The sequence below is a fragment of the Macaca fascicularis genome, chromosome 19 (genome assembly GCF_037993035.2).
Source record: "Macaca fascicularis isolate 582-1 chromosome 19, T2T-MFA8v1.1".
Lineage (NCBI taxonomy): Eukaryota > Metazoa > Chordata > Mammalia > Primates > Cercopithecidae > Macaca > Macaca fascicularis.
Window position 1 is genome coordinate 58,513,831 of NC_088393.1, and position 15,504 is coordinate 58,529,334.

General features: G+C 47.8%; 1 protein-coding gene and 1 long non-coding RNA gene across 2 annotated transcripts; one reads left to right on the forward strand and one right to left on the reverse strand.

The window, feature by feature from the left end:
* Positions 1-1,202: 1,202 nt before the first annotated feature.
* LOC135968384 (uncharacterized) lies at positions 1,203-8,217 on the reverse strand. Its single transcript, XR_010583113.2, has 2 exons — positions 7,414-8,217; positions 1,203-1,968 (listed from the first exon to the last, which is right to left on the reverse strand). It is a non-coding gene; the product is annotated as an uncharacterized lncRNA (long non-coding RNA).
* A 1,667-nt stretch (positions 8,218-9,884) lies between these two features.
* Positions 9,885-14,463, forward strand: LOC102116119 (uncharacterized). The gene is made up of 2 exons (XM_005590689.5): positions 9,885-10,365; positions 11,815-14,463. Exons 1-2 carry the CDS (start codon positions 10,020-10,022, stop codon positions 12,525-12,527), a joined length of 1,059 nt encoding a protein of 352 aa, XP_005590746.3. The 5' UTR covers positions 9,885-10,019; the 3' UTR covers positions 12,528-14,463.
* Positions 14,464-15,504: the final 1,041 nt, after the last annotated feature.

The window sequence follows — 15,504 nt, forward strand, 5'->3', positions numbered from 1 at the left end:
TAATATAGAAGTGCAAGGTGAGGCCAGGCGCGGTGGCTCGTGCCTGTAATCCCAGGACTTTGGGAGGCTAAGGTGGGTGGATCACGAGGTCAGGAGTTTCAGACCAGCCTGGCCAACATAGTGAAACACTGTCTCTACTAAGAATACAAAAATTAGCTGGGCATGGTGGCATGCACCTGTAATCCCAGCTACTTGGGAGGCTGAGGCAGGAAAATTACTTGAACCCAGGAGACGGAGATTGCAGTGAGCTGAGATTGCACCACTGCACTCCAGCCTGGGCAACGGAGTGAGACTCTGTCTCAGGAAAAGAAAAAAAAAAAAAAAAAAAAAGAAGAAGTGCAAGGTGAAGCAGCAAGTGCTGATGGAGAAGCTGCAGAAAGTTATCCAGAAGGCTTAGCTAAGATAATCGATGAAGGCAGCTATACTAAACAACAGATTTTCAATGTACATGAAACAGCCTACAACCTTCTATGAAAAGAACATGCCATCTAGGGCTTTTATAGCTGGAGAGGAAAATTCAATACTTGGCTTCAAAGTTCCAAAGGACAGTCTGACTCTTTTTAGGGGTTCATGCAGCTGATGGCTTTAATCGAAGCCAATGCTCATTTGCCATTCTGAAAATTCTAGGGCCCTTAAGAATTTTGCAAAATCTACTAGGCCTATGCTCAAGAAATAGAACAACAAAGCTTGAATACAACACATCTGTTTACTTCATGGTTTACTGAATATTTTAAGCCCATTCTTGAGATCTGCTCAAAAAAAATTATTTCTTTCCAAATATTACTGCTCATTAACAATATATCTGGTCACGCAAGAGCTCTGACAGAGAGGTACAAGATTAGAGTTGGCCGGGTGCGGCCAGCACTTACACCTGCAATCCCAGCACTTTGGGAGGCCGAGATGGGCGGATCACGAGGTCAGGAGTTCAAGACCAGCCTGACTAACATGGTGAAGCCATCTCTACTAAAGATACAACAAATTAGCTGGGCATGGTGGCACACACCTGTGATCCCAGCTACTCGGGAGGCTGAGAGGCAGGAGAATCGCTTGAGCCTGGGAGGTGGAGGTTGCAGTGAGCCGAGAATCTGCCATTGCACTCCAGCCTGGGTGACAGAGTGACACTCTGTCTCAAAAAAAAAAAAAGAAAAAGAAAATTAGTGTAATTTTCATGCCTGTTAACACAACATAACTTTTACAGCCCATGCATCAAGAAGTAATTTTAATTTTCACGTCTTATTATTTCAGAAATATACTTTATAAGGGCATGGCTGCCATAGATAGTGATTTCTTTGATGGATCTGGTCAAAGTCAATTGGAAACCTTCTGGAAAGGATTCACCACTCTAGATGCCATTAAGAACATTTGTGATTCATGGGAGGAGGTCCAAAATCAACGTTAACAGGAGTTTGAAAGAAGTTGATTCCAGCTGTCATGATGACTTTGAGAGAAGTTCAAGACCTCAGTGGAAAAAGTCACAGCAGATGTGTTGGAAATAGCAAGGGAACTGGAATTTGAAGTAGAGCCTGAAGATACTACTGAATTGACTGAATTTTGGCAATCTCATAATGAAATTTGAACACGTGAAGAGTTGCTCCTTATGGATGAGGAAAAAAAGTGGTTTCTTTTTTTTTTTTTTCTTTTGAGATGGAGTCTTGCCCTGTCACCCAGGCTGGAGTGCAGTGGTGTGATCTTGGCTCATTGCAACCTCCACCTCCTGGTTTCAAGCGATTCTCCTGCCTCAGCCTCCTGACTAGCTGGGATTACAGATGCACACCACCCTGCTAATTTTTGTATTTTTAGTAGAGAAGGGGTTTCACCATGTTGGTCAGGCAGTTCTCAAACTTCTGACCTCGTGATCTGCCCGCCTTGGCCTCCCAAAGTGCTAGGGTTACAGATGTGAGCCACTGTGCCGGCCAAGAAAGCGGTTTCTTGAGATGGAGTCTACTCCTGGTAAAGATGCTGTGAACCCTGTTGAAATGACAAACAAAATATTTAGAATATTACATAAACTTAGTTGATAAAGCAATGGCAGGGTTTAAGAGGACTGACTCCAATTTTAAAACAAATTCTACTGTGGGTAAAATGCTATCAAACAGCATGCATACATATGTATGTACGTATGTATAGAACAATCGGAACATGTCGACATCATTCTTGAAATATATTTTCACTGGCTGGGCATGGTGACTCATGCCTGTAATTCTAGCACTTTGGGAGGCCGAGGCTGGTGCATCGCTTGAGCTCAGGAGTTCAAGACCAGCCTGGCCAACATGGTGAAACCCTGTCTCTATTAAAAATACAAAAATTAGCCGAGCATGGTGGCGCACATGCCTGTAGTCCCAGCTACTCAGGAGGCTGAGGCAGGAGAATTGCTTAAACTCAGGAGGCAGAGGTTGCAGTGAGCTGGGATCATGCCATTGCACTCCAGCCTGGGTGACAGAGTGAGACTCCATCTCAAAAAATATATGTATATATACATATTTTACTGGATATTAAATTGATAGTTATTTTCTATCAGCACATTGATCTTATTCTAGATTCCATTGTTACTCTTATAACAATGTCAGTTGTTATACAAATTACTTATTTTTTAAAAAGCCAATCCAATTTAGCAGTGGGGGTTGTATAACAACTTGCAGTGAATTTCTTTTTTAAGACAAGGTCTCACTCTATTGCCAAGGCTAGGGTGCAGTGGTGCAGTCACGGCTTACTGCAGCCGTGACCACTTGGGCTCAAATGATTCTCCTGCCTCAGCCTCCTAAGTGAGTAGCTGGGACTACGGCTGTGCCACCATGCCTGACTAAGATTTTTTAAAAATTTTTGGGCCGGGCGCGGTGGCTCAAGCCTGTAATCCCAGCACTTTGGGAGGCCGAGACGGGCGGATCACGAGGTCAGGAAATCGAGACCATCCTGGCTAACACGGTGAAACCCCGTCTCTACTAAAAAAATACAAAAAACTAGCCGGGCGAGGTGGCGGGCGCCTGTAGTCCCAGCTACTTGGGAGGCTGAGGCAGGAGAATGGTCTAAACCCGGGAGGCGGAGCTTGCAGTGAGCTGAGATCCGGCCACTGCACCCCAGCCTGGGCGACAGAGCAAGACTCTGTCTCAAAAAAAAAAAAAAAAAAAAAAAATTTGTAGAGACAGTCTTGCTATGTTGCCTAGTTTGGTCTCAAACTCCTGGCCTTAAGCAATCCTCCTGCCTCAGAGGCTTCCCAGAGTGCTGGGATAATAGATGTGAGGCACACCACACCTGGCCCTCCAACTATTGATCTTTGAAAGGACATCTGTCTTTTTTCTCTAGCTGCTGTTGAGATCTCTTTGTCTTTAGTGTTCTGCAAACATACTGTTGCGGGTGCAACTGCTGGGGCCCGTGTTGCGGGCATTAAAGGAATTTACTGAGACAGTCATAGGTAAAGAAAAGCAGATTTATTAGAGAAAGTATGAAGATACGTTGCAAGATTGCAATGGGCAGCACAGCAGAGAAGTGGCTATTTGCAAAGAGGCAGGAACTAGAGGGATGAGTTTATGCTGCTGAGGTTACATGCAGAGTGAGGTATTTGGGAACAGGATGTTGTGCCAGCCTGTTGTCTGTAATTAGCCATCTCTCAGAACAATTGTTTTCCCCAACCAACCTGGGACCCCTTCCTTGTTGCTTATTTATTTTGTCAGGACTCCACACATGTTAATACAATGATGTTTCTAAGTGTAGATTTCTTTATACTTATGATTCATTAAGCTTCTTGAATCTTTGAATTAGATTCTCTCCTCAATTTTGGAAAATTTGAAAAATCCGCCATTATTTTCTTAAATATTCTTTCTGCCATATTCTCTTTCTCCCCTCTTTTGGGACTCAGAATAAATATAGATAAAACTCTTACACTCTACACTCTATGCCACTTAACCTCTTTTACATGTTTCCTGCTTTGTCTCTTATGGTGAATTGTGGATAACTTCTATTGATCTATGTTCTGGTTCACTATGTCTCTACTCAGCTGTTGCTTTTATTTTTAATCCTCTTTTAGAGTTTTTGTCATTTTGAAAGCACCTAGATAATTTTTTATAGTTTCTTGGTCCCTTGCCATTGCAAAACAATGGCAATCTTATATTTTATATGAACAAACCACATTGTTTTATGTCCCTCTGATAGTTCTAAAATCACAAAGATTAGTGGGTCTGTTTATAGTGTCTCTTATTTCTGCTAGTTCTTGCTCCTGGTACTTTGTGTACTTGGTTATATCTGTGTGCTACCCACTTTCCTTGGGGAAAAAATGTTTACAGGAAAATTTAAGGCCTTTAATGAAGATTATTTTCACCAGAGAGAATTCTCTGTGTGTTGTCATCAAGAGCTTAAAAATACTTCCTGTTGGGGACTTTAAGTCCACAACTTGAGGTCTTTTGGACCACCCATGGAATAGGCTGCCAAGTAACAAACTAGGGCCAATTTACTTCTAGTTCCCCCTTACCCTGGAGGCATAGCCATTGCTTTCTCAGCTCAATGTGGACTCCCCACCTTGGTGGGCCCTAGATTTTTTTTTTTTTTTTTTTTTTGTATTCCTTTCATCTAAGAAGCCATCCAAATAAAAGTTTAAATTTGCCAGGGTTATAAAATTCCCTTAGGGTAGAAGTACTCTGATTACTTCTCTGAGTTCCCAATTTTCTATCAGTTACAGCCTGATAAATCCTGTGAGCCTTCAGTGGTTTTTTTGTTTGTTTGTTTTGTTTTGTTTTTTTAAGTTACAGAAATTCTTTTAGAGACAGGGTCTTACCCAGGCTGGAATGCAGTGGCTATTCACAAGCATATTCATTGTGCACTACAGCCTCGAACTCCTGGCCTCGAGGGGTCCTCCTGCCTCAGCCTCCTAGGTAGCTGGAACTACAGGCACAGGCCACCGTGCCAGCGCAATGCTTTCAAGATTTAAAAAAATGCATCCAACATTTTTAGTTGCTTTTAGTGGGAATGTTGGTCTGAATAACCTAGCCTGCCATTATCAGCAACCTCAATTACTCTGTCCTCTCATCTTTGCTTAATTTCTCTTCTTAGCACTTAACACTACTTGACATTATATATTTATTTGTCCACCAACCAGGCTGAAAGCTGCGTGGGTGCATGTACTTTGTTTGCTGCTGTCGTCTCCCTGGCACCCAGAATAATGCCTGGCACATAGTGAATACTCAATGGTTGTTGAATGAATGAATGAAAAAAGAAGGATTTTGCTTACTGCTTTGTGCCATGGCCACTGTGGGCCAAAGAAAGAGGACTGGGGGATTCAGAAACATGGTCACAAATCTAGAACCGGTGTCTAGATCTTTCAAATCACAATTCCAAATCAAGGTTACAACTTAAGCAAACTGGCAGAAAGAACCTCAAGCATTCTTGGCTTTCAGTACTTCCCAGGTTTAGGTACTGAGGGGAGTGGCAGGTCTCAGCTGCCCACGGGTTTGTAGGTCCCTGTCATGCTCTCTGGGTCTTTGCTCAGTCCGCCCATCTTTGCTTTTGTCCTCACCCCTTAGCAAGTCTCAGACAGCTCTGACCCTCTCATTTCCTTTCTTTGCCCTTTCTCTCTGTTCATCTCTGTGACTCAGTCTCTGTGTCCTTATCTTTCTCTGGTGGGTCTCGATCATGTTCTTCCTGTCACTCTCCTCCCCTGTAAGATACAATTGTTTCTGACTCTGCCCGCACCCCTAATCTCTAGCTGTAGGATGTCTGACAAGCCATCTTCCATCTACCCCCCACCCCCGTCTTGCCTCATGCTTTTTCTTTTTCTGTCACCCCCTTTTTATGTTACCATCCCTTCTGTCTGACATCACGCTCTCTGCCTCTGTATCTTCACCTCTCTCTGTGTCACTGAATGGGCTCTGTTATGCTCATCCTGGTAGCATCACCATGACTGCCCTGCACTCAGTCTGTGCATTCTGTTGCCGTTCCCTCTGGCTCTGTCTCCTCCCACTCTGAATCCTCCATCTCTGTCCCTTGCTCAGCTTGTCTCCTCTATTTCTGTCAGAGCCTCTTTCTCTGACTTCTACCTTCTATCTCCGTCTCTGTCCCCTCAACTTCTGTTCCACTTCTCTCCTTGCTCTCTCCTCTCTTCTTTCTTTTTCTCTTTCTTTTCTTTCTTTCTTGCTCTTTCTTTCCCTCCCTCCCTCTTTCTTTCTTTCTTTTCTTCTTTTTCTTTTTTTTAAGACAGAGTCTCACTCTGTTGCCCAGATGAGGCTGGAATGCAGTGGCACGAACACCACTCATTGCAGCCTCCAACTTGCAGGCTCTAGTGATCCTCCCACCTCAGCCTCCCAGGTAGCTAGGACCACAGATGTGCGTGCGCCACCATTACCACGCCTGGCTAATTTTAAACATTTTTTGTAGGGACAGGGTCTCCCTTTGTTGCCCACGTTGGAGGGCAGTGGCATCATCATAGCTTACTGCAGCCTTGATGTCCCTGGCTCAAGTGATCCTCCTGCCTCAGTCTCCCGAATAGCGGAGACTACAGGCGCACAACACCATGCTCAGCTAACTTTTATATGTTTTTTTGTAGAGACAGGGTTTTGCCATGTTGGCCAGGTTGGTCTTGAACTCCTGACCTCAAGTGATCTGCCCACCTCCGCCTCCCAAAGTGCTGGCATTACAGGCATGAGCCACCGTGCCCGGCCTGTCTTTGCTATTTGCCAGCAGCTCTCTGTCCACTCTGTGCACTCCTAATCTAGTATTGTTTCTTGAATCTCTGATATTGACACCATTATCTCTGCCCAATCCATCTGAGTTTGTTCTCTTTGCGTCACTCGCTGTTGCCTCCAACTTTGTCTCTGGTACCATCTCCATTTTTGTCACTTTTCCCTGTATCACTTCTGTTATCTCTGCCATCTCTCTATCACTGTCCACTATATGTTTATAGCCTCTGGGTCTCTGTCTTCTCTGTCTCTATGGCTGTCACCTTCTCTATGTCTGCCACATCCCCTTATCTCTTTCTCCCCTATCACTATCCCTTAGTCTCTGTCCCTTCTGTCACAGTCCTCCCTGTTTCTATTACCATCCTCTTGGTCTCTCTCCCATCTTCCTCCTTTCTCTTCTTTCCTCCTCCTCCTTCTTCTTCTTCCTCCTCTTCTCTCTCCCCGCCCCCCCCCCCCCCCGGCTTGCTCTCTTTGTTTCTTTTGTTTTGTTTTGTTTTTTCTCTTGGAGTCTCACCCTATTGCCCAGGTTGGATTGCAGTGACACAACCTCAGCTCACTGCAACCTTTGCCTCCCGGGTTCAAGCAATTCTCCTTCCTGCCTCAGCCTCTCGAGTAGCTGGGACTCTCAAGTAGTAGAGAATACAGGTGCCCGCCACCAGGCCGGCCTAATTTTTGTATTTTTAGTAGAGATGGGGTATGACCATGTTGGCCAGGATGGTCTCGAACTTCTGGCCTTAAGTGATCCTCCTACCTTGACCTCCCAAAGTGTTGGGATTACAGGCGTGAGCCACCGTGCCCGGTCTTCTTTCCTGTCTTTCTTAGACCTGGTGATCTCTCTCCTGGCCCCTGGAGTCTTTGTCGCTGTCCCGTCTCCAGTTTGTTCCCATCTGATTCACTGTCTTCTCTCTCTGGTCGTCTCCCCTTTGCCTCAGACTGTATCCTCTTCGTCGCTGTTGATCCCACTTCTGTACTGTCTTCACTGCTGTCTTCTCCTTGTCCTGTCGCCATCCCCATCCCCTGCCTCAGTCCCCTGTGCCACCAGGCGCTCCACCTGTGACCGTGGAGTCTTTTTCTGTCCCCTCCGTCTCTGTCACACTCCCTCTTGTCACTCCTGGTCAGAAGCCCTGTCTCCTTCGCCTCAGGGGCCTTCCCCGTCTCCTTCTCTTCCTGTCATCCCAGGCTTCTTCCCAGCGTCCTTCCTTCCTTCTCCGAATCGTCCTCTGCTCCTCTGGGTTTGCGCCTGTTGGGGGGCTCTGCCCCTGGGACTTGTTTCCTCCACTCAGTCTCTGGATGTTTTCTAGGGGGCCACATCCTCTTCTAGGCCTGTCCTGGGGCAGAGGGGCCACCTCGAGGTCCATCAGTCAGTCTGACCATCTCCTTAGAATCTCAAACCTCTCGCCTTACGTTGCCTGGCCTCACGCCCTTTCCCGCCTTTTATCTCTCCTTTCAGAATTAAAAAAAAAAAAAAGACAGTCGGAAGCATCAGCGCATGCACCACCACCCTGGAACAGTGCGCACGGCCGGCCTGCGGGCTCACGGGAGCTCACCGGAACTCACGCGCGAGCTCACGTGCTGAGGCCGTGGGCTCGGCGACTAGTGACGTCATGGAGGCTTGTCCCTGCCTTATTGGCTGCCTTCGACCAGCACGCGCTTGCTGGAGTAGACGGCCACGCCTTGCCAAGCGCCAGGGGGCGCTCCGCGCTAGACCTCACTGACCCTGGGAACCCTATAGAGACTCGTGTCATCGTGGCAACCCTGCCCTACTTAATTGGATACCTGCTCCCGTTCGTTGGATCCACTACTCTGATTGGATGCCTGGCAAGTCAAGGTCTGTATATAATTGGATCCCTGGAAATTTGGATCTTCCCTACCTTTCGCATTTCTCTTACGGATTTCTTCCTCAAGCACTGGGGATGTGGAGATAGAAAGTAACTTGAGTCTCCGTGTGGGAATGAGGGGTGTTGGACACGGCACGGGAACCCGGCCCGAAGCAGCAGACCCAACTGAATGCTCTCTCTCTCAGACACAGGTCCCTTTCCTCCCTCCAAGGGGTGCCATGGAACGCAGGGCCCTCTCTGGCCCTGGGGACTGGGTGACGTCAGGGGTGAGCCTCTTGTGATTGGCTACATCGCTCTGGGTAAGACCAAAGGGAAGAAAGGAGAGCGTAGGTCCCTGGAGCCGCGGTGGCTCAGGCCGGTTGCTCTGGCACTCGGGGAGGCGAGGCTACATGTTCGAGGCCAACCTGGTCAACATTGATTGAAAAAATAAAAAACTTTTATTTTTCCGTATATAACAACAAAACATAAAGGGAGAATGTCTTCATAGGAAGAAATGGCGTCTTCCTAAGTGTTCTTAAATTACTTCAATATATCTTTTTTTTTTTTTCTTTTTGGGACAGAGCCTTGCTCTGTTCCCCAGGCTGGAGTGCAGTCGTGTGGTCTTGGCTCACTGCAACTTCTGCCTCCTGAATTCAAGCGAATCTCCTGTCTCAGCCTCCCGAGTAGCTGGGATTACAGGTGCACGCAACTGCGCCCAGCTAATTTTTGTATTTTTAGTAGAGACAGCCATGTTGACGAACCTGGTCTCGAACTTCTGGCCTCAAGAGATCCTCGTCCTCCCAAAGTGCTGGGATTACACAGGTGTGTCACCACGCCCGGCCATCTCTCCCATCTTTCTTAGACCCCTTGATCTCTGTCCTGGCCCTTGGGATCTTTGTCTTCGTCCCCTCTCTAGTTCGCGCCCATCCCATTCACTGTCTTCTCTCTCTGGTCCTCTCCCCTTTGCCTCGGACTGTATCCTCTTCGTCGCTGTTGATTCCACTTCTGCGTTGTCCTCACTGCTATCTTCTCCCAGTCCTGTTGCCGTCCCCCTCCTCTGCCTCAGTCCCCTGTGCCGTTGGGCGCTCCACTGGTGACTGTAGAGTCTTTTTCTGTCCCCTCCGTCTCTGTCACACCCCCTCTTGTCGCTCCTGGTCGGAGGCCCTGTCTCCCTCGCCTGAGGGCTCTTCCTCGTCTCCTTCTCTTCCTGTCATCCCTAGCTCCTTCCCAGCGTCTTTCCTTCTTTCTCCTAATCGTCCCCTGTTCCTCTGGGTTTGTGCCTGTTGGGGGCTCTGCCCCTGGGAGCTGTTTCTTCCACTCAGTCTTTAGATGTTTTCTAGGGGGCCACATCCTCTTCTAGGCCCTTCCTGGGGCACAGGGGCCATCTTGAGGTCCATCAGTCAGTCTGACCATCTCCTTAGAACCTCGAGCCCTTCGCCTCGCCTAGGCTCCCCTCACACCCTTTCCCGCCCTTTATCTCTGCCTTCAGAATTAAAAAAGAAAAAGAAAAAAAAAAAAAGACAGTCGGAAGCATCAGCGCATGCGCCCCAATCACCACTCTGGAACAGGCGCGCGCAGCCGTCCTGCAGGGTCGCGGGAGCTCACGGGAACTCACGCGCGAGCTCACCCGCTCCGGCGGCCAGCTCGGCAACTAGTGACGTCACGGAGGCTTGTCCCTGCCTTATTGGCTGCCTTCGACCAGCACGCGCTTGCTGGAGTAGACGGCCACGCCTTGCCATGCGCCAGGGGGCGCTCGGCGCTACAGCTCGCAGACCCTGGGAACTGTATAGAGACTCGCGTCATTATGGCAACCCTGCCCTACCTAATTGGATACCTGCTCCAGTTAGTTGGATCCACCACTCTGATTGGATGCCTGGCCAGTCAAGGTTTGTATATAATTGGATGCCTGGAAATTTGGATCTTCCCTACCTTTTGCAATTCTCTTAGCCAGATTTCTTCCTCAAGCACTGGGGATGTGGAGATGGAAAGTAACTTGAGTCTCCGTGTGGGAGTGAGAGGTGTTGGACACGGCACGGGAACTCGATCTGAGTCAGCGGACCCAATTGAATGCTCTCTCTCAGACACAGGTCCTTTTCCTCCCTCCAAGGGGTGCCATGGAACGCAGGGCCCTCTCTGGCCCAGGGGACTGGGTGACGTCAGGGGTGAGCCTCTCATGATTGGCTACATCGCTCTGCGTAAGACCAAAGGGAAGAAAGGAGCTCCCGGGAGCCGCGGTGGCTCAGGCTGGTTGCCCTGGCACGCGAGGAGGCGAGGCTACGCGTTCGAAGCCAACCTAGTCAACACTGATTAAAAAAAACTTTTATTTTTCCATATATAACAAAACATAAAGGATGTCTTCATATATATATATGCACATATATATACACGTGTGTGTGTGTGTGTATATACTTGAGACAGAGTCTTGCTCTGTTGCCCAGGCGGGAGTGCAGTGGTGTGATCTCGGCTCACTGCAACCTTCGCCACCTGGGTTCAAGCGAGTCTCCTGTTTCAGCCTCCCGAGTAGCTGGGATTACAGGCGCACACCACCGCACTCAGCTAATTTTTGTATTTTTAGTAGAGATGGAGTTTCACCATGTTGACGAGGCTGGTCTCGAACTTCTGGCCTCAAGAGATCTTCCCCTTTGTCCTCCCAAAGTGCTGGGATTACAGGGGTGTGTCACCGCACCTGGCAGTGTCTCCCATCTTTCTTAGACCCCTTGATCTCTGTCCTGGCCCTTGGGATCTTTGTCTTCGTCCCCTCTCTAGTTTGGTCCTATCTGACTCACTGTCTTCTCTCTCTGGTCCTCCCCCCTTTGCCTCGGACTGTATCCTCTTTTTCGCTGTTGATCCCACTTCTGCACTGCCCTTGCTGCTGTCTTCTCCCAGTCCTGTCACCATCCCCATCCCCTGCCTCAGTCCCCTGTGCCGTCGGGCGCTCCACCTGTGGCTGTGGAGTCTTTTTCTGTCCCCTCCGTCTCTGTCACACTCCCTCTTGTCGCTCCTGGTCAGAGGCCCTGTCTCCCTCGCCTGAGGGCCCTTCCCCATCTCCTTCTCTTCCTCTCATCTCTAGCTTCTTCCCAGCGTCTTTCCTTCCTTCTCCGAATCGTCCTCTGCTCCTCTGGATTTGTGTGTGTTGGGGGCTCTGCCCCTGGGAGCCGATTCCTTCACTCAGTCTCTGTTTTCTAGGGGACCACATCCTCTTCTAGGCCTTTCCTGGGGCACAGGGGCCATGTCGAGGTCCATCAGTCAGTCTGACCATCTCCTTAGAACCTCGAGCCCTTCGCCTCGTCTCTCCTCCCCTCACGCCCTTTCCCGCCCTTTATCTCTGCCTTCAGAAATTAAAAAAAGACAGTCGGAAGCATCAGCGCATGCGCCCCAATCACCAGTCTGGAACAGTGCGCGCGGCCGGCCTGCAGACTCGCGGGAGCTCACGGGAACTTACCTGCGAGCTCACACGCTCCGGCGGCCAGCTCGACAACTAGTGACGTCACGGAGGCTTGTCCCTGTCTTGTTGGCTGCCTTCGACCAGCGCGCGCTTGCTGGAGTAGACGGCCACGCCTTGCCAAGCGCCAGGGGGCGCTCCGCGCTAGAGCTCACTGACCCTGGGAACCCTATAGAGACTCCTGTCATCATGGCAACCCTGCCCTACCTAATTGGATACCTGCTCCAGTTCGTTGGATCCACCACTCTGATTGGATGCCTGGCGAGTCAAGGCTTGTATAAATTGGATGCCTGGAAATTTGGATCTTTCCTACCTTTCTCGTATTTCTCTCTTAGCGGGATTTCTTCCTCAAGCACTGGGGATGTGGAGATGGAAAGTGACTTGAGTCGCTGTGGGGGAGTGAGGAGTATTGGACAGGGCTCGAGATCCCGGCCCGAGTCAGCGGACCCAATTGGCTACTCTCTCTCAGATACAGGTCCCTTTCCTCCCGCTAAGGGGCGCCATGGAATGCAGGGCACTCTCTGGCCCAGGGGAATGGGTGCTGTCAGGCGTGAGCCTCTCGTGATTGGCTACATGGCTCCCCGGAAGTTCAAATGGAAGAATTGAGAGCACTTTTCCGGCAGCTTCGGTGGCTCTGTCTGGTTTTCCTGGCGCACAAGCAGGCGATGCTTTGTGTTCGAAGCTAACCTGGGCAAAATTGAAAAAAACACTTTTTTTTTTCATTGTTTCCTACATAACAACAAAACATAAAGGGAGGACTGGACAGGAAGAAATTTCATTTCCAATATAAGTGTTTTTAAATTACTGCAATATATCTTTTGAGATGGAGTCTTGCTCTGTTGCCCAGGGTGGAGTACAGTGGTATGATCTCGTCTCACTTCAACCTCCTCCTCCTGGGTTGAGGAGACTCTCCTGTCTCACCCTGGGGTTACAGGCACACACCACCACATTCGCCTAATTTTTTGTATTTGTAGCTTTTTTTTTTTTTTTTGAGACAGAGTCTTACTCTGTCTCTGAAGCTGGAATGCAGTGGCGCGATCTCGGCTCACTGCAACCTCCGCCTTCCGGGTTCACGCCATTCTCCTGCCTCAGCCTCCCGAGTAGCTGGGGCTACAGGCACGTGCCACCACGCCCAGCTAATTCTTTGTATTTTTAGTAGAGAAGGGGTTTCACTGTGTTAGGATGGTCTCGATCTCCTGGCCTCGTGATCCGCCCACCTCGGCCTTCCAGATTGGTGGGATTACAGGTGTGAACCATCGCTACCTGGCCTTTGGTTTTTAATTTTATTTTTTATTTTGAGACGGAGTCTTGCTCTTTTGCCCAGGCTGGAGTGCAGTGGCGCGATCTCGGCTCACTGCAACCCCCGTCTCCTGGGTTCAAGCAATTATTTTGCCTCAGTGTCCCAAGTAGCTGGGATTACAGGCTTGTGCCACCATATCCGGCTATTTTGTGTGTTTTTAATAGAGACGAGGTTTCACCATGTTGGTCCGGCTGGTCTTCAACTCCTGAACTCAGGTGATCCGCCTGCCTCCGCTTTCCAAAGTGATGGGCTTTCAGGCGTGAACCACCGTGGCCTGCGTCTTTATCCCTTCTATACTCCATAATCATGCCCCAAGGTGCAGACTGTTATTAGAGTGAACACCTAGGGCAGCCTGGATCCTTATAATGGACACCTGATGTTTTTGCCTGAGTGACATCTGTTATCTCTGATTTTCTTCTTCATTAATAAGTTTTTTTTTTTTTTTTCCGAGTGGTCTTAGGTTTACAGGAAAAAATAGAATGAAAAGTTCTGAGAATTTGTATATCCCCCTTCATCCATTCATTGCCCCCCATCTCCCCTGTTAACATCTTGTGTTACTGTGCAACCTTTGTTACAATTAATAAGCCAATATTGATACATTATTATTAGCTGAAATCTGTAGTTTACATTAAGGTCCACTCCTTGTGTGATACCTTATACATTCTATAGTTTTTTGTTTTTTTCAGTTTTAAAATCACAGCAAAATTGAGAGGAAAGTCCATAGTTTACATTAAGTTTCTCTTTTAGTGTTTTGTTTTATGGTCTGTGGGTCTGAACAAATTTATAATGACATGTACCCACCATTATAGTATCGTGCAGAGTAGCTTCACTGTCCTAAAACTCGCCTGGGCTCTGCTAATTCATCCTGTCCTCCTCCCAAACACCTAAAAACCACTGATTTTTAAAAAACTGTCTTTATAGTGTTTCCTTTCCCAGAAGGTCATAAAGTTGGAATACCATATGTAGCCATTTCATACTGGCTTCTTTCACTTAACAATATGCATTTGAGGTTCCTCCATATCTTTTCGTGGCTTTTTATAACAGTAATATTCCATTGTATGGCTGTACTGCAGTTTGTTCATCTACTGAAGGACATCTTGGTTGCTTCCAAGTTTTGGCAATTATGTACAGAGTCGCTATGAATATTGTCTTCAGGTTTTTGTGTGGATGTAAGTTTTGAGCTCCTTTGGGTAAATACCAAGGAACATGAGTACTGCAATATATGGTAAAAGTGTTTAGTTTTGTAAGGAAGTGCCAAATTGTCTTCCAAAGTGGCTGCACCATTTTGCATTACTGCCAGAGGTGAATAAGAGTTCCTGAGGTTCCTCATCCTCATCAGCACTTGGTGTTATTCATGCTTTGGATTTTCACCATTCTAATAGGTGGTTGTCTATCTCATTGTTGTTTTAATTTGTAATTTCCTAATGACATTTGATGTTGAGCACCATCTTTTTTTTTTTTTTGGAGACGGAGTCTTGCTCTGTCGCTGAGGCTGAAGTGCAATGGTATGATCTCGGCTCACTGCAACTTCCACCTCCCGGGTTCAAGTGATTTTCCTGTCTTAGCCTCCTGAGTAGCTGGGATTACAGGCATGCACCACCACGCCTGGCTAATTCTGTATTTTTAGTAGACACGGGGTTTCTCCATGTTGATCAGGCTGGTCTTGAATGCCTGACCTCAGGTGATCTGCCCACTTTGGCCTGTCAAAGTGCTGGTATTACAGGTGTGAGCCACCATGCCCAGACCAAGTACCTTTTATTTATTATTTGTTTGTTTGTCTATTTTAAGAAGCAGGGTTTCTGTTGCCCAGGCTGGAGTACAGTGGTACAATCATAGCTCACTGCCGCCTCCAACTCTTTGATCCTCCTTTTCAGCCTCCCCAGTAACTAGGACTACAGGTGTGTGCCATTACACCTGGCTATTTTTTTACTTCTATTTTTATTATTTTATTTATTTATTTATTTAGAAACAGGGTCTCGCTCTATCATCCAGGCTGGAATGCAGTGGCACTATCTCTGCTGACTGCAACCTCTGTCTCCTGGACTCAAGTGATCCTCCGACCTCAGCCTTCCAAGTAGCTGAGACCACAGGTGTGCACCACCACACCTGGCTAATTTTTCTGTATTTTTCGTAGAAATGGGTTTCACCACATTGCCTGGGCTGGTCTTGACCTCCTGAGCTCAAGGGAATTATCAGCTATGGCCTCCCAAAGTGCTGGGATTGCAGGTGTGAGCCACCGCATCTGACCTTTTTATTTTTAATTTTTGTAGAGATGGAATCTCA